This window comes from Coenobita brevimanus, chromosome 67 (genome assembly GCF_032717465.1).
Source record: "Coenobita brevimanus isolate Jiangsu-jjx chromosome 67, ASM3271746v2, whole genome shotgun sequence".
Taxonomy (NCBI): Eukaryota; Metazoa; Arthropoda; class Malacostraca; order Decapoda; family Coenobitidae; genus Coenobita; species Coenobita brevimanus.
Window position 1 is genome coordinate 4,864,272 of NC_137020.1, and position 24,000 is coordinate 4,888,271.

General features: G+C 41.1%; 1 protein-coding gene across 1 annotated transcript in view; it reads right to left on the reverse strand.

Annotated features, from left to right (window-relative positions):
• The window catches only part of LOC145405498 (nephrin-like), a 134,785-nt gene that overhangs the window by 48,838 nt on the left and 61,947 nt on the right, over window positions 1-24,000 (reverse strand). The window contains exon 7 of the mRNA XM_080276847.1: window positions 5,401-5,555. Within this exon, the coding sequence (XP_080132973.1) occupies window positions 5,401-5,555 (155 nt within the window). The remainder of the gene's footprint in view (window positions 1-5,400; window positions 5,556-24,000) is intronic.

Sequence of the window (24,000 nt, forward strand, 5' to 3'; positions counted from 1 at the left end):
GTCCTCTCTGACATAGAGCGTATGTTTTCGCCACTGTTTGCTTGTTCTCTCCGACAAGGAGGGTATGATTTCATCCTTGTTTGTTTGTTTGATACTTTGTTTGTTTGCAGGATTACTCAAAAAGTAAAAATTAGATTTGAACCAATTTTGTTAGGTAGATAGCCCATGTCCCAGGGAACAATCGATTAACTTTTGGGACGGATCCGAGCCGAAATACAGATTTTGGATCTGGAAAATACTTTTTGCGGATCCCAAACCAGTGATGAGAAAACCTAACCCATTACGAAGAGCGATTTGGAAATTACTGTCCTCGTTGGAGAGTTGAGCTCCAGTGAGTGCCCCTCTGGTTTACGCTCATAGGATTTAAAATATTCAAACTCAGTTATTCATTATCATTTCCACTCCCGACGCTGCAACCTGGTTTGACCTTTCACACACACACACACACACACACACACTATCCATCTACATGTATACAGTATATATATATATATATATATATATATATATATATATATATATATATATATATATATATATATATAGATATAGATTGATAGATAGATAGATAGATAGATAGATAATTAGATAGATAGATAGATAGATATAGATAGATACAGATATGCATATAAAACACACACACACAGATAGATAGATAGACAGATACAAAGATAAACAGATAGACAGGTAGTTAGATAAAGATTTATCACGGTGAAACTGTGTAGCCTGTAATTTCATGAGATCCTTGGAAGTTTGTGAAATGAGTGTGATTTGGGATGGATTAATTTAGACTATTTTAGGCTTCGGCTAGGTTAGGTAGGGATAACTTAGGTTAAATTTATGTTAGGTTAAGCTAGGTTAGTTAGGTTAGGTTAGGTTAATTTAAATGAACGCTAAGTAATGTCAAGCGTTCATCTAAAGAAATTGTAACCACACCTAACTAACCTAGCTTAACCTAACCAAACCTTCATCTAGACTCTCCCAGCCTAACCTAACCGCAGCCTAAATTAACCTAGCGTAAATTAATCCATCCAAATTCACACTCATCTCACGAATTCACCCGGGATTTTATGAAATCTCTGATTACATTAATTCGCTGTAATATATATATATATATATATATATATATATATATATATATATATATATATATATATATATATATATATATATATATATATATATATATTACAGCACACACACACACACACACACACACACACACACACACACACACACACACTCACACAGCAAATAAAACCAACAATATTAATATCAACTACAATACTACCACGACTACTACTCCTACTGTTACTGCTACTACTACTTGAACGATTACTACCAGTAAAACGCCTTTGTCGGCGAAGCACAAGCGAGACCATTTAAATCCCAAACCATTGAAATGTCGCCTAATACCCTGAGGATGCCTAGAGTATACTGATGGCTATCTACCTACCAAGTTTCGTGCTTTTACGACAAACTGTCTGGCCTGTGGCCCTCTTTTGAAGACTCATCATGCTGCACTTGGCGCGTGTCTCGTGCCACGTGCACCCCCTAAGTGTGACGGAACCTGTCAAAAACAAATCTTATATAATTGGGCTATCATATGGTGCAAACCACGTAGTGATCAGCCCTGTGGTTACTGAGATATGATCTCAAAAGCATTACAGTCAGGCCCGGTCGGGCCGATTCCGGTTGGGCCAGGCCGCATCGAGCCTCTCATATGAGAGAAAATGACTACTTGACGAGGGACTCGCAAGGGCTTAGCCCTTGCTCGTAATAACAACTACTATTCCTAGTACAACAACATATACAATTGCTTACTTACTTACTTAAAGCTGTCCATCTTTTATAGAAGATGACGTCTGCTGTACCCACAAGGATGGTGTGTTTCTCACTGTCTTTGATACCAACGTGTTTGGCTTTGCAGACCAGTCCTGGATCAGCAAACTGCCACACAGGCGGTGCGTCAATTCTGGGTTTGTTGGGAAAACTCTATTTTGGTTTGCATCCGTTGTCTACGCTCTTCTCTGGCCAGGTTCCAGGCTTCACCGAGATGAATGGTTCTTTCGCAGCAGATGGTAGCCATTGTTTTCTGTCAGAGGCATTCGTTTTAAGATCTTTTGGTAAGATGTTGCATTTCTAAAGTCTTGTCCTTATATGATCTTTATATCTCTTCTTCTGTTCCCCCCGGGTTGTGGCGTGCTACAGGGAGATGGACATACTGAACCTGGCGGAGAAGGCGATACTCAGGCATGCAGAAAATGTCCTACTCATTTCACTTGCTTTTTAGTTAGCATGATTTCAATGTCGGTTGATTTCACCAACTGAAGAATTTGTGAGTGAGGGAATTTGTCCTCCAATGTGTGTCCATGCATGCACTGTAAGCATCAAATGTTAAACAGCTCAAGCTGTTTGATGTGACGCTGGTAGATAGTCTAGAATTCATCACCATATACAAGGATCATGAGGCATACAACCGTATTTATTGATACTTTCGTCTCGATTCTCAATTTGGTTTTTCAAAGACTCTGGATCTGGGATGTCCAAAATAGGGTGAGGTATGGTTAATTTGTGCGAGGCCTTCTGCATCATTGTTAGGTTTATCCATGAGCACACTTCCAAAGTAAGTAAAATCCTCAACCTGTTTTACATTTTTGTCATTTATCTGAAATACAAGAGGCTCTTCTGGATTAATTCTCCAAGATATTATTTCTGTTTTATCAACATTTATTGGGAGATCTATTGTGTAGAATATGTAAGAGACGATGGGGAAGATTGTTGTAGGGCTTCTGGCGCATGTGCAAGGACAATATCTAGAAAAAGAGTCATCTCAGCCATTGTTTGTGCTTGAAGACGTCTGAGATTAAATAATCTATCGTTTAGAGGGAACTGGATTTTTATTTCACCATCAGGGTTCATCTGTTGGTGACTTAAAAGGGTGACTACAGTAAGATAGATGTTGAATATGACAGGAGCCAGGACACATCCTTGTTTTACTCCTACGTCCATGCTGAAGGGCTTGGATTTACTCCCACCTATGGACAAACGAGCAGGTTTTTCTGTTTGATAAATTTGTTTGGAACTCCAAATTTTGAAAGAACATTCCATAAAAGTTCTCTGTTGACAGTGTCAAATGTTTTATCAATATCGGTGTATGCAATAATAAAAGTCATGGTTCTACTCGTGGCATTTCTCTTGTATGTGTCGGGCAACAAAGTTCATATCAATGGTGTTTCGTTCTTTCTGAAATCCAGATTGGATTAGGACGTGTTGATTCAGCCAGATGTGTTGTCAGTCTGGATAACATTGTCTTTGCTGGTACTTGGTTGGCATTCATAAGGAGGGAGATACCTCTACTACTATCAAAATCTGAGTGGTCACCCTCCTTCTTGTAGATGGTTACAATATCAGAAGTACGCCATGTAAATTCTTAGTTCCAGGCAGTCGGTGTGAGATCATGGAGGTGCTGGTGGAGTAACTAGCCACCTTGGTTGATAAGTTTCACTGGTATGCCATCACGGCCAGGGCTTTTTGTAAGTTTTTAGAAATCGGATGGCCTGAACAGTTTCTGAAGTGTAGGTGTGACACTGAGATCTTCCTCTTGAGAAGTACTTGGGATATTATCAAGGATACTGTGCTCCCTAAGGTTTCTTCAGTTCAGTAAGATATAGAAATGATGTGCTAATCTTTCTAGGATTACTCGCTTGTCTTTCAGGAGCTCTCCTTTGGCTGGTCGATTAGGGGCTATATTGTGTTTTGTTGGCCCATGGATGGTTTTTGTGGACTTGTAGAACCCATGTCGGTTGTTAACATCAGCCAGTTTTTGCAGCTCTTTTGCATGCTTAGCCCACCATTTATTCTCATTGTTGTGCACTTTTCAGGCGTTTCACATCTGAAATTCTGTAATTAACTTTTTGGGGGTTAAGAACTAGGAATAGTCAACCAGCCATTATGTGCTGTTCTTCATTATTATTTGAACATGTATGCCCTCAGAATTTTCATCGAACCAGTCTTGATGGCAGTGAGTGAAGAAGCCTAGGGTTTCTTCTGCAGTGCTTTGAAGAGGTGTCTTAATGTTCTGCCATTCTGTGTCTAGGTTTGTTGCTTTGTTCTTTGGATCAAGGAGCAGGCACTGAGAGAGTTTGATTGGAATAGTGCAGTGGAAAAGCCTACAAGTTGTCGTATCGTTTAAAATACTACAGTTTAATTTCTTGGAGGATGGTGTACAGCTCATTCGTGGGTGTATGACTACCTGCAGTTTGGTGAGTATAAGGTTATGGTCTGCTGAGCACTCGGTACCTCTCATAACTAGGGTTATGAAAACTTCTCTCCGGTCTTGCTGCCTTACAATGACGTTGCCAATTATGTCCAACGTCCAGATAGTGGGTGTATCTATGTGGTCTTGTGTTTATTCTCAAGTTGTAAAATGGTGTTGATGGTGATTTGATTGTGTTCTGAGCATAAGGAAAGCATTCTTAGGCAATGATGTTGATATTACCAACACCATGACAGCCAATAATATAATGCCTTGCCAGAGGTGATAATCTTTTTCTACTCTGGCGTTAAAACCTCCAAACACTATGAGTTTGTAATTATGTGGTATTGAGCAGTCAACAACAGCAACAACAACAACGACAACTACTACTACTACTACTACTGCTACTATTACTACTACTACTACTACTACTACTACTAATACTGCTACTACTATCACCACCACCACTGCCACTGCTACTACTATTAATATTATTACTAGTACGACTGGTGGCGGTATATCAGGACACCCACTTGATGTATTGCTCCCCACTTCTTCCACCTTCTCTGTCATCCTTTATCTGTGTCTGTCCTCCTCTTTACATATTTCTCTCATCCTTCCTGTCACCACATATTACTCTTCTTTCCACTTGACGTGGCTCTACACTGAGTGACAAGTCATAGTTTCATGTATCTCAGGACACCATTTACTATGCTAGGTGGTACCCATACTGCCAAATAACGTGATGACGTGGAGCCTTCTATGGTGCCTCTGTTGACTGGGCGGAGATGTAAATACAGCATCCACTCAGAAACCCAACCTCCACACCAATCCCCGCGCTTCGCTATGGAGAGGCGCCATCAGCCATCTGGAAGCACTGATTCACTGCACGGGATGGCTCTTCAGGAGTGTTTGCTTGATTGTGGTTGATGAGTCTACGCGATCAGACTGACTAGGGTAGCGCAGCATCAATAACACCAACAACGACGACAACAACAACAACAGCAGCAACAATAATAACTACTACTACTACTACCACTACTACTTCTACTGCTACTGTTATTATCATTACCATTACTCTCACCAGTACTACGAAGACTACTACTACTACTACTACTACTATTTCTACTACACTTCCTCACCAAAGCCGGTATGGGTGGTAGTGTGGGCATGTTACCCAGGGTCCAGGTGATGTTAGGGTGTGGGCGTGACCCGGCTGAGGTGCACACAAACTGGTGCTGCTGACCCACCCTCAGTGACCTTGGCGGATGCTCCACACGAGTCACCAGAGGACGTACTGTGGAGGGATAATAAAGGTGAAAAGTGTGTGTTTACAATACTTACTCTATCTTGGTATACCCCACTAAGTCTCATGTGTATATCAATGAATTCTTACGCAACAGATGATTTTATTTAGTTACAGAAAAATCTCTAGTTCTTAATGGAACACAGATGTGTCTCAGTGATCAGGTCCATGTACATCTTGTTATATATTGAGTGTCCACTGCAGGACCGGCCTATCCCGACCGAAGTGGAGACAATACAGCCTATGTATCTCTACCAAGTGGCTTAGGCTGTCTGGTAGAGATTACAGTATATGTAGGATGAGAAGTGCTTGTAAGTGTGATTGTAGTGTTGGAGTGGCTTTGGATGTGTGTGTAGTCTGTGAACCAAGTGTAATCGGCCCGTGAAAGCCGACTGGGTGCAAGCATACTTAATATAACGCAACACTGGTTCAACCACAGCACCCCTTATGTCTGCCAAAGCAGTACGTGGTCGGAAGAACGCTCCCAGAGTTTATTACCCTGGCGGGGCGCGAATCCTCGTTCTCTCATGTACGAAAATGCACTGTAGCACAGAGGCTTCATATATATATATATATATATATATATATATATATATATATATATATATATATATATATATATATATATATATATATATATATAAGGTTAAAGTGGCAGTGACTGTAGCGTACCCATCGTGTGATGACAGGAGGGAGGCAGAGGAAGACAGGTTCTGAGATGAGCTGGATGAAGTAGTAGGAGATATGTCCAGAAGCTCTCTCTCCCTCTCTCTCTCTCTCTCTCTCTCTCTCTCTCTCTCTCTCTCTCTCTCTCTCTGTATATATATATATATATATATATATATATATATATATATATATATATATATATATATATACTGTGTGGTAATCATATAACCGGGTTTTTTGCCAGGTTAAGTTGTCTCTAGACTCCCGTATCTAAAATCACTAAAGCATGGCAGACGTTGTGGAGAGCCTCGGAAGGCCCAATACCTGCCCAGGGTCCCAACCAAATGGGCAGGTTTGCATGGTCATGTGGAATGTGTGAGGTGTGAATGAGGAGCGCAAGAGGATGGAAGTAGTGAATGTGTTCAAGACTGAGAAATGTGCCGTGGTGGCACTGTAAATCTAAGTTAAAAAGGTGTGAAGTGAAGGAGTGGGAGAGTGTAAAGAGTGTAAGGTTGGGCATGAATGGGAGAGGAAGATGCAAGGAAGGAGTTGCGTTGTTGATGAGTGAGGTGTGGCAGAGTGAAATGAGAGATTACAAATGTGACAGCTCGAGATGTAAGTATGTCAAATTCAAGACTGAGAAGGTTAAAGTGGCAGTGACTGTAGCGTACCCACAGTGTGATGACAGGAGGGAGGCAGAGGAAGACAGGTTCTAGGATGAGCTAGATTACTTGAAGTAGTAGGAGATATGCCTAGAAGCTATAAAGTGTTTGTAAAGGGCGATATGAAAGGGAGGGTAGGCACTGGTCTTGTGAATGATATAATGGGTAGTAACGGAGTACCAGGAGAGAATGATAATGGAACGCGACTGAAGAAAATGTGTCAGGAAAGGAGGTTGTGCATTTGTAACTCTTACTTCAGACATAAAGATGCACATACACTACATGATACAGAAGGAATGAAGATCGTGTTAAAAGAAGCCTGACTGATTACGCTCTCATATAGAAATCGATGCTGGGAAGTGTTGCTGATACGAGGACAATGAGGGGACGATGTGGAGGTTTGTCAGATCATATGATTGTTGTATGCAAGATCAAGCTGAGAGGAGTGAGGTGGACCAAGAGAGAGAGGAGCAGTCAGGGAGAACGACTGAAAATCGAGAAGCTGAGGATTAAAGAAGTAGTAGATGAATACATGGCCAAAGTAGGGGAGGAGTTGCAATCAGTGAATTGGAATGAAATGGATCTGGACAGCCTGTGGAATGCATTTAAGGACTGCTTGGTCAGAAATGCAAAAGCGGCGTGTGGTGTGGCAGGAGTAACAACAAAGAAGAAATGTACGGCATGGTGGGATGAAGAGATTAAGAGAGCAGTGGAGGAAAAGAGGAAGAGGATGTGGCTAGAGTGATATAGGACAGGCGTTCAATGGAATATGAACTGAATATATTACGAGCAAGAAGCACGTGAAGAGACTAGTGAAGAGGAAAAAGAAGCAGGTAAATGTTGATCCAAGATGAAAAATTAATGCAAATTACCCTGGAAATAGGAAGTTATTCTGGAAAAAGATGCGGAAACGTAGAACTGACAGTGGAAAGAAATGTGAAAGAGTGAAGGATGTAAGTGGTAGATTTTTAACCCATGGGGATGAAGTAAGAACAAGATGGAAAGAATATTTTGAAAGGCTGATGAATGGGAATGGAGAGAACAAAGAGTCTGTAAACATGATTGGTTTTGGGGGTGTGCAGAGAAGGAATGCAGTGCCAGGAAACGTGACACTAGCAGAAGCGAAGAACGCTGTACGGTAAAAAAATGAGAACACAGCTGGTGCTGATGAGGTGTATGCAGAGATGATTAAGTGTAATGGAGAGAGAGGAATGAAGTGCTTGTTGGAGATATGTAATAAGGTATCGATGAGTGAAACTGTGCCAGCAGATTGGAAAAAGGCTGTTATTGTACCCTCGTACAAAAATAAAGGTGAGCGAAATGAGTGCAAGAATTATCGTGGCATAAGTCTACTGAGTGTTATATGGAAGAATTATAACAGAGAAGGTAAGAGAAATCTCAGAAGGCCTAGTGAGTGACGAACAGTGTGGCTTTAGGAGTGGCAGAAGACGTGTGGATCAAATATTTACAGTGAGACAGATAGTGGAGAAGGCTTGTGGGAAGGATTGTAAGGTGTTTATGGCATTTATGGATCTGGAAAAAGCATACGATAAAAAAGACAGAGATGGATTGTGGAAGGTTTTGTTTATGAATCTCCTGACTCATACCATTCATCAGTCAATCGACCTACATGGAGAAACTCATGCAGTAGCCCTTGATATTTCTAAAGCTTTCGACAGAGTATGGCACCGTTCCCTGCTGTCCAAACTCCCTTACCTGGACTAACATCTTTTATTCCTCTATTTTCCTCATATCTCAGCGACAGAAATAGAAAAGTAAAAGTAAATGATGTATATTCAAATTTCCACTCAATTAACGCCGGCGTGCCACAGGGATCTGTTCTGGAGCCAACCCTGTTCCTGGTTCATATTAATGATCTCTTATCTGTCTTCCACAATCCCATCCATTAATATGCAGATGACTCAATAATTCATACTTCATTCACACTCAGACACCCACTTACAAAGACTAATATTTCTAACTCTCAACTCAGCCATCTCCATAAATCAAGACTTATCTACGATCAATGAATGGGAACAAAACAACCTTGTCTCATTTAATGCTAATAAAACCAAATTTATACAAGTTACTAATAGACAGATATTGCCAGATTCGTATATTACCTTCAGTGCTATTAATATTCCCATCTCCAAAACTACTGAAATTCTCGGTGTCTCACTGAACAATGTCCTCAGCTGGACCTCTCATGTCAGATCACTTTCTAAAACCGCCTCAAAGAAACTTGGATTGATGTACTGTACAGAGTCCGTAACTTCACTGACGAGCAGTTAGCTATAATTTATAAGAGTCACGTGCACTCTCAGCTTGAATATTGCTCACCCTTGTGGAGTGGATGTGGAGAGGTTGCATTAAAACAACTAGATAAAATTTAGAACAAGCTGCTGGAGCTATTAATAACCCTACTATTATAAATAAACTTCCTCTCCTACAAGTAAGAAGGAATGTTGCCTCCCTTGCATTATTTTACAGGTATTTTTATGGCAAATGTTCAGACGAAGTTGCGTCCATTGTGCCACCTCTCCATGCCTTCCCTCGTGCTACACGGGCATCTGGCAGCGCTCATGACTGGAACGTCACTCAGCCATATTGCAGAATTTCTGCCTATCAGAATTCTTTCATTCCCTGAACTGCATCTCTCTGGAACTCGCTTCCCCAGAGTTGTTTCCCTCCAAACCTCAACCTAAAGCAGTTCAAGTCTAACTGTTACAGATATTTCATGAATGTAGGACACCAGTAAATTGGTGTATGGATTATTTTTTTTACTCATTTGTTTTTCCTCCCTCTGTTCTGTTATTTAAAAAAAAAAAGGTGCTAGGTGCCGTTAAGAGTTTTATGATGGTAGTGAAACATGTGTAAGGGTAAATGGGCATCTAAGTTAATGGTTCACGATCAGTATGGGCGTGCGACAAGGTTATGTGATATCTCCATGGTTGTTTAATATATATATATATGGATGGGATGATAAGAGAAGTAAAACCACGAGTAATGGAGAGAGGGATGGCGTTGGTAATAATTGGTGATGGATGGAATATCTCAAATTTGTTGTATGCTGATGATCCAGTGCTACTTGCAAGTACCGGACAAGTATTTGGTAGACTAGTGCAGAGCTTTGTAGATGTCTGTGAGCGTCGTGTGTTTGAGAGTAAATGTAGCAAAGAGTAAAGTGACTGCTTCTGAGAGAGAAGGTGACTCCCAGTGTGAAGATACAGTGAATGAAGAGTGACTGGAATTGGTGAGAGAGTTCAAATACCTGGGTTCAGTGATAGAAAGAGAGGAAAATGTGCAAAACAAGTGGAAAGTAGAGTGACACAAGGAAGGAGTGTAGCTGGCGCTATGAAGGCCTTGGTAAGAAACAGAGGCTTGAGTGTTGCAGGTGAGCGAGGCTAACTTGAAGGAGTGTTAGTGCCAACTTTAACATACGGGCGAGGGACTATGGTGTGGCATGAAAATAAAGAGTAAAGAGTATGAGCAATGGAAATGGGACTGTTGAGGAATGTATGTGGCGTACAAGCAGTGGATAGGTTACGAAATAATGTGATTCGTGAAAGATGTGGAGTGAGGAAGTTTGTGGACACTAGAATAGAAGAGAGTGTACTGACCTGGTATGGTCATGTGGAGAGAATGGATAACAACAGAGTGGTGAGAAAGCTACATCTGGGCTAATTTGAATGAGGTAGGAGAAGAGGTAGGCCAATAAGAAGGTGGAAAGATATGGTGGATGAGTGTTTGAGGAAGAGAGGTATGGAAGTTGGTGGGGCTTAGGGACTGACAAGAGATCGAGCTTGCTGGATGAATTTTGTGCAGAGAAAGAGTGGCCAGGGATTTGGCACAGCAGTTTAACGTGGCAGTGTCCGGACTGACTCTGTCGCATAGGTATTTGTGAAGCTACAGTACGTGGTGAAACCTTTTGGTCTATCAGATGCAGCCAGGATTCCGTGGGCTTGAATGATGAGCGAGTTGAAGCGTGGCCTATCGAACTGGGCAAAGTTTGGCTGTCTGGACGCTGCTATTCCTCACCCCGCCCTAGGGTGGGAAAGGAGGTCCGGATGTTGATGATATATATATATATATATATATATATATATATATATATATATATATATATATATATATATATATATATATATATATGTATATATATATATATATATATATATATATATATATATATATATATATATATATATATATATATATATATATATATATATATATATATATACTATATAAAGAGCACTTTCTGTCTGTCTGTTTGTTCACGAACTAGTCCCTTAATTTTCATTCTACCTGGCCTTAACCTACATATTTGGAATTCTTATGACCCAACAAAGGTTTTAGGGGGTCAAAATTCAGATCTGGGTCATTTGAGGTTACCAGTTGAATGTTCGCCTATTTGGCCCGGTCAACGCAGGGTACCCCTGCAACCCAGTTTTTGGTAGGGAGACTCACATGACCTCCAGTTCGGACATAGGCTATGTAAGGTGACTCCAAGGTCATTTGAGGTCACCGGTAGAAGGTCATTTTAGGTCACTGGTGATACTAACAAGTACGCACGGCTACTGTGCGTTAGTCAGTGAAAGCTGAAATAGAAAGTTCCTGGGCCTCTTATTATCCCTCTTCAGAAGCATAGGAGGTACATGGTCTTTCCGGAGCAGAAAGAAATACTGAACTAGAACAAATAAAATTACAGTGTTCGCCTTTTTGGTCTTGACCCAAGGAAGGTTTTAAGATCAAAATGACCGCTGGTTTGATAGAGGGGGTCAGAGTAGTAAGAGTCAGATAAATAAGCAGAGAGAGAGAGAGAGAGAGAGAGATGGAAGAAGGGACAGGAGGAGGAAGATAAGTATGGAGAGGGAGGGGGAACGCCGGGTACTCCGGCTAGTATATATATATATATATATATATATATATATATATATATATATATATATATATATATATATATTAAGGAGTGCAAATGATGAGGTGAAAGTAAGAGAGATTGCCCAAGTGCTTGAGGGTGCAAAAGTGGATGTATGTGGAGTAACTGACACTAAATACAGCGTTGAGTGTGAGAGAATGGGAATATGGATGGGGTATATGCGCGGGAGTAGGTAGGAATGAGAGGACAAAAAAAGGCGTGTGTATTGTTGTGAGTAACAGAAGGAAGGAGAATATAAGAGAATATGGATCAGATGGCTCAAGGATTGTGTGGGTAAGATTGAAAGTTGGAGTACAAATGTGGGCGATTGTGTGCGTGTGGGCTATTGTGTGCGTGTATGCGCCAACGCAAGATCGTGCAAGCAGGGTGAGAGAAGAGTTCTGGACAAATGTGGAAGCTTGCATGGAAAAGTCTGAAAGGAATGAGTGTTTTTGATTGGAGACATGAATGGAAAAATAAGGAATGTGAAGGTGGATGGAGTAGTGGTGAGTGGGGTGTGCCTGCAGAGATGGATGAGAATGGCAGTGCTTTAGTGGACATTTGTGCCGGGAGGGGGTTGGTGATAGCTAACACCCTCATCAGGCACAAAATGATCCACAGGTATACGTGGTGAGTGATGAGAAGGGTGAGTGGTGAACTGAATCAACAGAAGGCAATGACTGATTATGTGTGTGTGGATGAAAGGATGAGATGTGTAATGGATGCAAGAGTATATAGGGGCTGGGGAAGTGGAATTTCGGACCACCACTTGGTGGTGGTCAGAATTAAAGTCCAAATAAAATGGAGAAATAAAAGAAGGGATGGACAGGAGGAAGTAGTTCTTACAAGGAGGGTGGAAAAGTTACAAGAGGATGGAGAAATGGCAGAATATAAGAGGGAAGTGGAGGAGTGACTGGGTAAATACAGATTGGAGCAGATAAGGGGACGTGGAAGGTGTGTGCAAGATATTCACAGAAGGAATCTGTGCAGCATGTGAGGTGGTGTGCGGAGTGAAGAGAAGATGAAAAAGGGTGCAGGGAACAGCATGGTGGAATGAAGAGGTGAGACAGGCTGTGGCACAAAAGAAGAAAGCATATGGTGAGTGGATGAGAAACTGGGCTGGGGGTGGAAGAAGTTGAGAGACGGAAGAGAGAGTTATATGTAGAGAGGATGAGAGAGTAAGAGAGTGGATGAGGAATTTGGAAGGAACTTGTGTGTAAAGTGGAGGGAGTATAAGAAAATGTACTGGAAAGAGGTAAAGAGAGTTAGACAGAGTGCTGAAGAATTTAGCTGGGGAGTAAAAGATAAAAATGATAGATTACTAGTGGAGAAAGGAGAAAAGTGAGCAGATGGAGAGAACACTTTAAGGAATTATTGAACATAGAGAATAAAAGTAATGCAAGTATAAGTGGCTGAGGAATGGCTGGGAGAAGGAGGGATGTGAGAAGAGAGGAAGAAATCAGTAGGACGGAAGTTGTGGAAGCAATGAAGAAAGTTAAGATGGTGAAAGGCCCAGGAATTGATGAAGTGTGTGGTGAAATGCTGAAGCATGAGGGAGAGATAGTAGTAGAATGGACGTGGAAGATGTGCAGATTGGCCTGGTTGGAAGGCAGAGTCCCGGAGGATTGGAAGTCAGGTATAATTATTTCCCTGCACAAGGGAAAAGGGGAAAATGGAGTGTGTGGTAATCATAGGGGCATTTGTCTTCTTAGTGTAACAGGAAAAGTATATGGTAGGATATTTATTGACGGAGTTAGGGAAATATCAGAGGAAGTAGTTGGAAAAAAAACAGGGAGGGTTTAGGGAGGGAAGAGGTGTAGATCAGATATTCATTCTTAGATCTTTAGTAAAAAACTTTCTAGAGAAGGGAGAGAAGTTGTATGTGGCCTTCATGGATTTGGGGAAAGCATATGACAGGATGGATAGACAAGAATTGTGTAAAGTATTAAGAATATAATTTATGGAGTAGATGGGAAGTTGTTGAAGGCCGTGAAGAGTAGTAAGATGGTGCTAAGGCTACAGTGCATGTGGATAGTGAACTGAGTGAATTTTTGTATTTGAAGGTTGAATTGAAACAAGGATGTGTCATGTCTCCATGGCAGTTCAATCTGTATATGGATGGGATTATAACATAGATACAAGGTAGGGCAGTGGATACTACAGCAGCCCTAGTGAGAGAGGGCAGTGTTTGGAAACTCCCTGTACTGTTGTTTGCAGATGATACTGTGTTGTTAAGTGAAGACGAAGGAGAGCTGCAAGGCTTGGTGGATGAGTTTGGGAGAGTGTGTAAAAAACGGACTCTAAAGGTGAATGTAGGGAAGAGTAAAGCTATGGTCTTCGAGAGAAGTGAAGTCAGTGAATGTACAGTGAGAGTGGATGAGGAGGAAATGGAAAATGTGAGTACGTTTAAGTACTTGGGTAGTGTGATGATTAAGGATGAAAGTTTAGAGGGTGAAGTGCTTGAAAGGGTGCAACAGGGATGAAAGGTTGCTCTTTCCTTGGAAGCAATGATAAGAAACAGAGAAGTGAGCATGGAAGTGATAAAGGTGCTGCATGACAGTACAATATTGTGATACCAGCTCTAAAGCATGGAAGTGAAACTTGGACCTTGTTGGAGGGACAAAAGTCAAGAGTCAGAGCAGTGGAAATGAGTTACTTGAGAGGAGCATGTGGAGTCACATGGAGAGACAAACTGACAAATAAGAAATTGATGAAGCGTTGTGGTGTGGATGTGATTGGAAGCGTTAGGAGAAACACACTGTGGTGGTTTGGACACATGGAGAGGAGGGAGAGTGAGAGACTGACGAGGAGAGTGTATGTGAGTGAGGTGGAGGAGGGGAGATGGAGAGGGAGGCCAAGGATGGGATGGAGGGATGGAGTGGAGAGGCATATGAGAGAGGGTGCTGTGAGCTGGAAGCAGGGCAATGAAATGGCGGGGGACAGGGCGATATGGAGGCGATTTGTTTGCGGCCACCCCTTACAGGATTAACGCGTCTACATATATATATATATATATATATATATATATATATATATATATATATATATATATATATATATATAAATATATATATATATATATATGAGCAGTGGGAGTAGACTATAGCACCAGTCGAGCAGGGCAGTACTCCCAAGGTGGATGGAAAGCTGGTGACAGGGAGAGCTTAAGCTCCCGTTTCATCAGCCCTCAGGACTAGTTCCTGACCATCCCCCTTTGCTGAACTTTATCAGTGTCTCAGTAACACAGAGAGTAGGTCACCATGCTCTGCAGTACAAGTTTCTCTATCAACACCAAACTGCATGCACAGTACACACTATGCTTCCTTTTCCAAAATTCAAAAAGAAATCATGGCTTCAAAATACATAGCCTCCGGGTCCCCAGGGGGGGGAACCATAAATGCTCCCATCTTCCGCCCCTCTTCCAGTGAAGACTCTAGCTGCCTGGAACCACTGTCTGACTCACTTCATCTTCATTTCTGCCACATTCTTGGCTTTTCCTCTAACTTTCGATCTGTTGAGCACCACCTGTCCTCCTTTAAACCTCACCTCCTTTTCCTAACTGAAACTCAGCTGTCTGAGGCAACTGACAGCAAGCCCTTTTCTGTATCCTCCTACTTTCTCAGTACTCATTTCAAAGCCAAAGGTGGCTGTTGTGTATATATACACAACGACTTATCTTGCTCTCGTGTTCCCGAACTTGCTTCTTCTGAATTCTCTACACTCTGGCTTCGGCTTTCCTGTCATTCTCTGACTAAATATATCTGCCTTGTTTACTTATCTACTAATTCTACTAACTATCAATAATTCTTCAACTACCTTACTTCTATGACGGAACACTTTCAATGCATTTCTCCTTTCTCTGAAATCTCCATTTTAGGAGATTTCAATGTTCACCACCACCTTTGGCTCTCATCTCCTTTCATTGATCCACCTGGTGAACAAGCCTTCACTTTCTCTATCCTTAATGACCTAGAGCAGGTTGTACAGCACCCTGCCCGTATCCTTGACTGCCTTGGAGAGAGCTCTAACATACTTGACCTCTTCCTTACAACTAATCCTTCTGCTTACACTGTTAATATTTTCTCTCTGTTGGGCTCCTCCGATCACAACCTTATCACCTTAACCTGTCCTATCGTTCCAGTACGGCCTGTGGACCCTCCAAAGAAACGTCGACTGTGGCACTTTGGAGCTGCGGATTGGAAGTCCCTCAGGCACTACGTCTTTGATTTTCCCTGGAATAATTATTGCTTCCATGGCTGGGAGCCATCTGAGTGTGCCTTGCACATTAGGGAGGTTATTCTCTCGGGCATGGAAGCATACATACCTTTCTCATATCCTTTGACTAATGCACAAAAGCCTTGGTTTAATCACGCTTGTTCTAATGCTATCTGCAACAAAGGAAGAGCCTATAAAAGGTACCAGAGCCAACCCACCCCTGAATTACATCTTTTTTTACGTTTCTGCCCAGAATCGTGCTAAGTCTGTTCTTCGCTCAACTAAAAATGATTTCATCCGTACTAAATGCTCTCAACTCTCTGACTCGAATTCTTCCCGCTCCTTCTGGTACCTTGCCAAAAACCTTTCTAACAACTTTACCTCATCATCCTTCCCAGCTCTTTTTTACTCTGATGGTTCTGTAGCTATTTCTTCAACTGATAAAGCAGATCTCTTTGCTCAGACTTTCTCCTCCAATTCCACCTTAGATGATTCCAGTGCTGTTCCTCCATCACTTCCCCCCTCTGACTTCCTCAAGGGTGACATTAAAATCTCTTCAGCTGATGTATTTTCTGCCATCACAGGCCTCAATACTAATAAGGCATATGGGCCTGATGGAGTCACTCCTGTTGTTCCCAAGAACTGTGCTTCTGTGCTTACACCCTGCCTAGGCAAACTCTTTTGCCTTTGTCTTTCATCTTGCATCTTTCCTTCTTGCTGGAAGTTTGTTCTCATTCAGCCAGTCCCAAAGAAGGGGGACCATTCCCAACCCTCTAACTATCGTCCAGCTGCTTTAACATCCTGTTTCTCAAAAGGCCGAGGATGAGATGGAGGGATGGGGTGGAGAGGTATATGAGAGAGGGGGGTGTGAGTTGGGAGCAGGGCAGTGAAATGGCGGGGGACAGGGCGACTTGGAGGCGATTTGTTTGTGGCCACCCCAAACGGGATGGAGGCGTCTGGCAATAGATAAATAGATAGATTCTCAAAAGTTTTCGAGTCAGTTCTTAATGGAAAAAGGTTAAAGCATCTCTATCACAACCTTCTTTCTGATCGTCAATATGGGTTCCGTCAGGAACGCTCCATTGCCGATCTTCAGATTCCTCGTCATCCTCCTTTCGGGACTTTGGCGAAAGCTTTGCCATTGCACTTGACATCTCAAAGGCTTCCGATCGAGTCTGGCATAAACCTTTAATTTCCAAACTGCCCTCTTACGGTTTCTATCCTTCGATCTGTGCCTTCATCTATAGCTTCCTTTCTGGTCGTTCTATAGCTGCTGTTGTAGATGGCCATCGTTCTTCTCCTAGATCTATCAACAGTGGTGTTCCTCAGGGCTCTGTCCTATCACCAACTCTCTTCCTTTTATTCATCAATGACCTAAGCTGTACATCTAACCCTATCCACTCATATGCTGATGACTCCACCCTTCACCTTTCCATTCGGTTCCTACAATGCCCATCTCAACAGTTACTTGAACAAACAAGGGATGAAGTTATGGCACACCTAATGTCTGACTTGGCTCGTATCTCTGACTGAGGTAAAAATAATCTTGTTGTTTTTAATGCCTCGAAGACTCAGTTCTTACACCTATCAACCTGACAAAATCTTCCACAGGTATGCCCACTAATGTTTAATAATATTCAGCTTAATCCTGCGTGATCCTTGAAGATGCTTGGGGTTTCATTTACTCAAGAGATTTCTTAGAAAGATCACGTTACATCTCTTGTAAAATCTGCTTTCAAGAGACTAGATGTGCTAAGCCGGCTCTGTACCTTCTTTACCCCTGCACAGTTGTTGACTCTATACAGGGGTTTTATCCGCCCCTGTGTGGAGTACAACTCTCCGGTGCGGGGAGGTTCCCTACATACAGCTCTTCTTAATAGGATGGAGTCAAAAGCTTTTCGTCTCATTAACTCTCCTCCTCTTACTGGCTCTCTTCAACCTCTGTGTCTTCGCCACACTGTTGCATCTTTATCTCTTTACTATCGCCACTTCAATGGTCACTGCTCCTCTGAACTGTCTGCTTGCATTCCTCCACCTCTACGACAGGTGCGTAGCTCCAGTCTAGCATCAAACTCTCATTCCTTTTCTGTCCAACTCTCTAATGCAAGAGTTAACTGTTACTCCCAGTCCTTCATTTATGCAACAGGTCAGCTCTGAAACTGTCTCCCTTTGTCTGTATTTCCTGCTTCCCATGTTCTCCAGTCTTTCAAAAATAGTGTGTCCAGGCATCTCGGAATGATCGGATCTTGAAAATGGCTTTCTCTTGTATTTTGTTTTTCTCTTGGAGGGAACGGTTATTGCGGGCTCGTGGCCTTTGGTTCCTTCTTCCACGCATATATATATATATATATATATATATATATATATATATATATATATATATATGTTTGTTTGTATGTCTATGTGTCTACCTTCCTATGTATCTATATACTGTTTACTCTGATTTTTGACATTATGAAAAAATACACAATTTTCCGAGCGCTTTCATGTCTATATCTTGAGGTAAGAACACAGCAGATTTTTCTTCAGTTTCTCATCTGGCTGGCTCAGCTTAATTTGCTCCTTCCCTTGTTCGTACGTGCTGTATACTGTATATTATTTCTCCTGGTATACATATACTATTGCGTTATACTGTTATTACTCATTCAGTTTTTGCTCTTTCTGCCTTCTCTACCTATTCTCATCATTTGCTGTCAACTGCGTTCTTTCTTCAGTTTTATATCCCCACCGTCAATTGCCACATACTAGTATCAGTTGGAAAATTATTCCAGTATTTAACTGAAAGCCGGAAATAACAAAATTGTTTCTTAAAACAGAACCTTTAAAAATCAAGTCTGTTTGTAATCAGAGGCGGCGCATTTCATTTGGGCGCATTGACATTTTGCTTGTGAATAAAAATAAAAAATTGGGCGCCACAGTAAACTTCATTTGGGCACTAAATTAAAATATTGTGGACGCCGAAGAAAAACAGCTTATTAAAACTTCACTTATAATCAACTAGATAGGGTCATAACCATTTTGAATAATCGTTTGATAACATTTGAATAATTTACGTTAGGCTAGGTTGCGTTAGGTTAGGTTAGGAATTTGAATAATATACCTTAGGCTAGGTTGCGTTAGGTTAGATTAGGTCTGGTTAGTAACGATATGTTGGCGCCCAAATTAGTGGTATAAATGCTCCCAAATCAAATAACAGCACATTGGATTTTGCTTCCAGATCAAATACGGCCGATCAGAGGATGACGAAACGAGTAAATATGCCAGGCTAATATACTTTGACATGTGAAAGGGCAGTGGGAAGAGTTACCAGGTAATAGTTACTGTATGTTAAAAAGAACCATTACTCTTACTAAAGACACAATAACTATGTAAGTACTGTACATATAATTTAGTAGAGATAATGCTGTGACCCGAGGCTTATGTGAAACTGAACTCGATATAGCCTACACGTAAGTAGTCCTTCTCCTGCAGTCCACGATGCTCGTTTCGGGCGAAAGGGAAGTGAGTTGAGAGACGTTTATATTGCATAACCAGGCAGCGAAGCCTCCCGGTTATATTGAGGCTACAGTGTGGGGGCGCCTCTCTCCAGCACCAGTGACGTAATATTGATGAATAATTAAGTGGAGTGCAAAAATAACTTCATCAGAGTCATGCATGAACAAAAGAGCGACATATAAGTAAAATCTCCCAGTAAATTTTCCCAGGTGATATTCCTCACTGGGTGTCAGAGTCTCAGACAGGTTCATTACAGCTGTGCAAGACATGTCACGGTATCTCAAGAGGCGGGGATGATTCCAGAACTGCTCGTAAGTACGTACTGCGACTGTCTCACTACCGTATGTTTCTAGATTTTTAAAGAGAAATTGTGTAAGAGAGTACACAGAACAGACCAAAGTGTCTGTTTCCGAAAAAAAAATAATAATAATGAGCTTTTCCCCTCTGATTATAATCGGCTAAAATTGCCTGTTGAAAATATTTCTATGAAGACAATATGTATTCCCCTTTTCTCTGTTTCCTGTTATTATTCATTGCTTGGTTCATTCAGTGTTGTCGCCTGGTCTTCCCTTGCTATTTTTTTCCTCTTCTTCCTGTTGGGTGTTGCTGTCAGTCGCATTGCTGTCTTCACTGTTTTATCTTCCAGCTTTCCTTTGCTTTGTATTCTTCCCATCCCAGTTTTCTGGTATTATTTAGTGCCGTGTTACTCAAGTCTGTGTTTCCTCTTCCTCCATGCCAAATATTCCTCCACTTCCTGCTTCGTATAAACTTTTTGTGTCAGTGTTTCATCATATGCGTGTATTCCCGCCTCTCTTTTCTGTATATTCCTCTCTCCCTGTATTGCATTGCTTTTCATTTCCGTTGTTTCTTTGTTTTCTGTCTTTTCACTTCCCCTATCTATTGTCTCTGCATCTCCCTTCTTCGTATTGCTTCTCAGTTACGCTGTCTCTTCAGATTTTGTATCCACCTCTCCTCTTGCAACATTTTCCTCCCCTCCTTGCGTTGCATGTTTTGTAATTGCGTTGTATCTTCAGTTTGGAATCCCCGCCTTCTCTCCGTATATTTTCTCCCTCTTCCTGCTTCATGTTGTGTTTTATTTACGTTGTTTCTTCAGCTTTTGTATCGACTTCTCGGTACATTTTCTTCCCCTCCACACTTTGTATTGCTTTTCAGTTGCTCTGTTTCTTAAGTTCTGTGTTTCCATGCCTACTTTTGCTATTTTTTCCTCCTCTCTCTGCTTCGAATTGTTTTTCAGCTGTGTTTTCTTCAGTTTTGTGTGTCCCCCTCTTCCCTTTTTATTTCCTCCTCTTCTCCCTGCTTCGTATAGCCCTTCAGTTGTGTTGTTTCCTAAGTTTGGGGTCCCCGCCTTCTCTCGCTATATTTTCTTCTCCCTCCCTTCCTCATATTAACTTTGAGTGTCAGTGTTCCTTCACTGTCGTGTCTCTCCGGCTTCTTTCACTTCAGTAATTGGTCCGCCAAGGCAGAAGACCTACCCTCGGAGACAGCATCATCTCTCTGTCTCTCTCTCTCTCTTTCTCTCTCTCTCTCTCTCTCTCTCTCTCTCTCTCTCTCTCTCTCTCTCTCTCAAACACGTATAAATTGAAGTGACAGAATATCCCTGACGTCTTTTTTTTTTTCTTTAACGTAACGTCCGGCAACTTTATTCAATTTAGGGAAAGCCTCCTGGTAGTGGAAAGGTTAACGAAGGCTAACTCTTACCCCTTCAGATCGGGAAGTGTCCCTAAACTTGAAAAAAAAATCTCCTGGAGATAGATATAATGTATTATACAATGCACTATCGACATGACAAGGTTTGCAATAACTTCCTTTTTTTCCCAGACCAAAATTCACAATATATATATATATATATATATATATATATATATATATATATATATATATATATATATTGTTACATAGCCTATGATTTCATCATCCTTTGTGTAATTTTAACGCACAGTATGCTGCATGTTTGATCACGAGCGTGTTCTGCCTCAGTCCCCCCCTTCTACCGTTATAGTAGAGTAAGTCGTCCTTTCTGTTATTCAGTGCGGGATTGTCGACCGTTTGTCCCCATCGCTTCATTTGCGCGTCCTTATTACAAGTTGTATCAGGCTCTGCTGGCCCCTATATAATGAGCTCAGTCTCTGCATCATGGCCACTTAGATCTGCTCCTCATTTTGTTCACATCTCTGTCCTCCCCTGTACAGATGTTATTGTTGTGAGTGCTCAGGAAGTCTCCAAACATCTAGCAGCTGTGTGTAATTTGAGTATAGCTGTTGTTGTATTTTTTCTTGTACTGTATAGCATAAGTTTAATTTGTAGGCCTAGTGAAGTTTTTGTAATTCGTGTGGGGTTCTTTATGTCAGTCATTTTTGATAATAGTTTGTATCTGTAATTATTTATCTGGCATTCACTGAGTATTATCTGGTATCTCATTTTTATCAGGGCTGACTTAGATAAATTTATTCTTGCTAATTTCGTGTTAATAGAGGCTATTGCAGTTAACCATATATTTAACCTGTTTATTTGCCATTACATTATCTTTATGAGTCCTGAATGTTTTGTTGTTAATTTAAGCATTAAACTTTAACTTGTAATTTTATCTACCTCTTTTGTTTTGAACCTGGAACTTTACGGGACAGTAGTGACTCTTCGTATTCTCACTTAAAGTGTACATTATCTTTCGCTGTTCCGTAACATAAATTTGGCGACCTCATATCAGGATATTCAGGATATTATCATAAGGATATTGTTTGATATTTTGTGACTGTGATATATTCATGATGGCTACTATTTCTACACTTGATGAAGCCAAAGATTTTTTGTCAAATGTGCAAACAGTGTGTGATATAGAAAACAGAACAAAGAATGAACTTAAGCTTGTTGCTCAACAATTGGGAATTGCAGTTCACTCTCATCATTCTAAAGATCAAATTGTTGGCATGATTAATAAAAGCTTGTTTAATGTAACTCCTCCAAATGAGCAAACGCAGATTGAATTAGCTAAGTTACAGCTAGCCCTGCAGGAGGCTCGTGTGAAGGAAGCTGAATTTCAAGCACGTGCTAAGGAGGCTGATGTTAAGGAGGCTGAGTTTCACGCACAAGTTGAACTTGCTAGGATTCAGGCAGACCATGAGTATCGCATGAAACAAGGTGGAACTGGATCATCTAGCTCTGATGATTTTGATGTGGCTAAAAATGTTAAACTTGTCCCTCCTTTTAATGAATCTGATTTAACTAAGTATTTTCAGTTGTTTGAGAGGGTAGCTACAGGTTTTAATTGGCCTAAGGAGTATTGGCCAGTACTCCTTCAAACTGTTCTCACCGGTAAAGCTCAAGTAACTTATGCATCTTTGCCTCAGGATCAATGTGATAATTATGATGTAGTTAAGAGCTTGATTCTTAAGGCCTATGAGCTTGTTCCTGAAGCCTATAGAGTAAAATTTAGGACAACTTACAAGCAAGATAAGCAATCCCATGTTGAGTATGCAAAAATCAAAGAAGATTTGTTGGAGCAGTGGTTAAATTCTAAGAATGTGGATTCTGATTTTGACAAATTTAAGCAGATGATTTTGCTGGAGGACTTCAAAAGGTGTATTTATAAAGATGTAAGCCTATATCTTGATGAGAAAAGAACAGATAATTTGTCTGATGCTGCAGTTTTAGCTGATGAGTATGTTCTCACTCACAAGAGATATTCTAGAGAAAAAGGGAAAGCTGAGAGTAAGTACGTTGCCTCTACTCAGAGTACAGGTAACAGGAAAGAGAATAAGGATGATGTTTCTCAGGAAGTAAATACCAGCTTCACCTCTAGATTTCAGAAAAGTAAATGTACTTATTGTAGTAAGCTTGGTCATACTACGGAGAGATGTTTCAGGAGACAGCGTGATGTGAACAAAAAGGAGTCTTTAAATATTCAGTCAATTGGTCTAGTGTCCACTCTTGAGAGTTCCCAGAATTCTTTAACTGAGTTAACTGAACCTGCTTTGAGGGGTAACTTAAATTCTCATGATGGAGCTCCTCTTTTGAGCAGTAACGTGGGTGACACTCTCAAGAGTTCATGTGCTAATTTCCTGTCTGATGGTTTTGTCAGTCCTCTGGACAGTAATGACAGGAAATCAGTTCAAATATATCGTGATACAGGTGCTTGCCAATCCCTTATGCTGACCAGTGTTCTAGGCTCTAATGTTAATTCCTCTGATGAAACTGTAATCTTACAAGGTGTAGGGAATAATTACTTCTCTGTCCCTCTGTGCAGAGTGAATTTAGAGTCTGGTTTTGTTAATGGTTCCGTTATGGTTGGGTTGGTTGAGACACTCCCAATGTCAGGTGTAACTTTCTTACTTGGAAATGATATTGGTGGAAGTCAAGTGTGTCCAGCTCCTCAGTTGTCTAGCGAGCCAGCGGCTGTGTCCCAGGATTGTGATGTCCCTGATGTGTTCCCTGCATGTGCTGTCACTAGGGCTAAGTC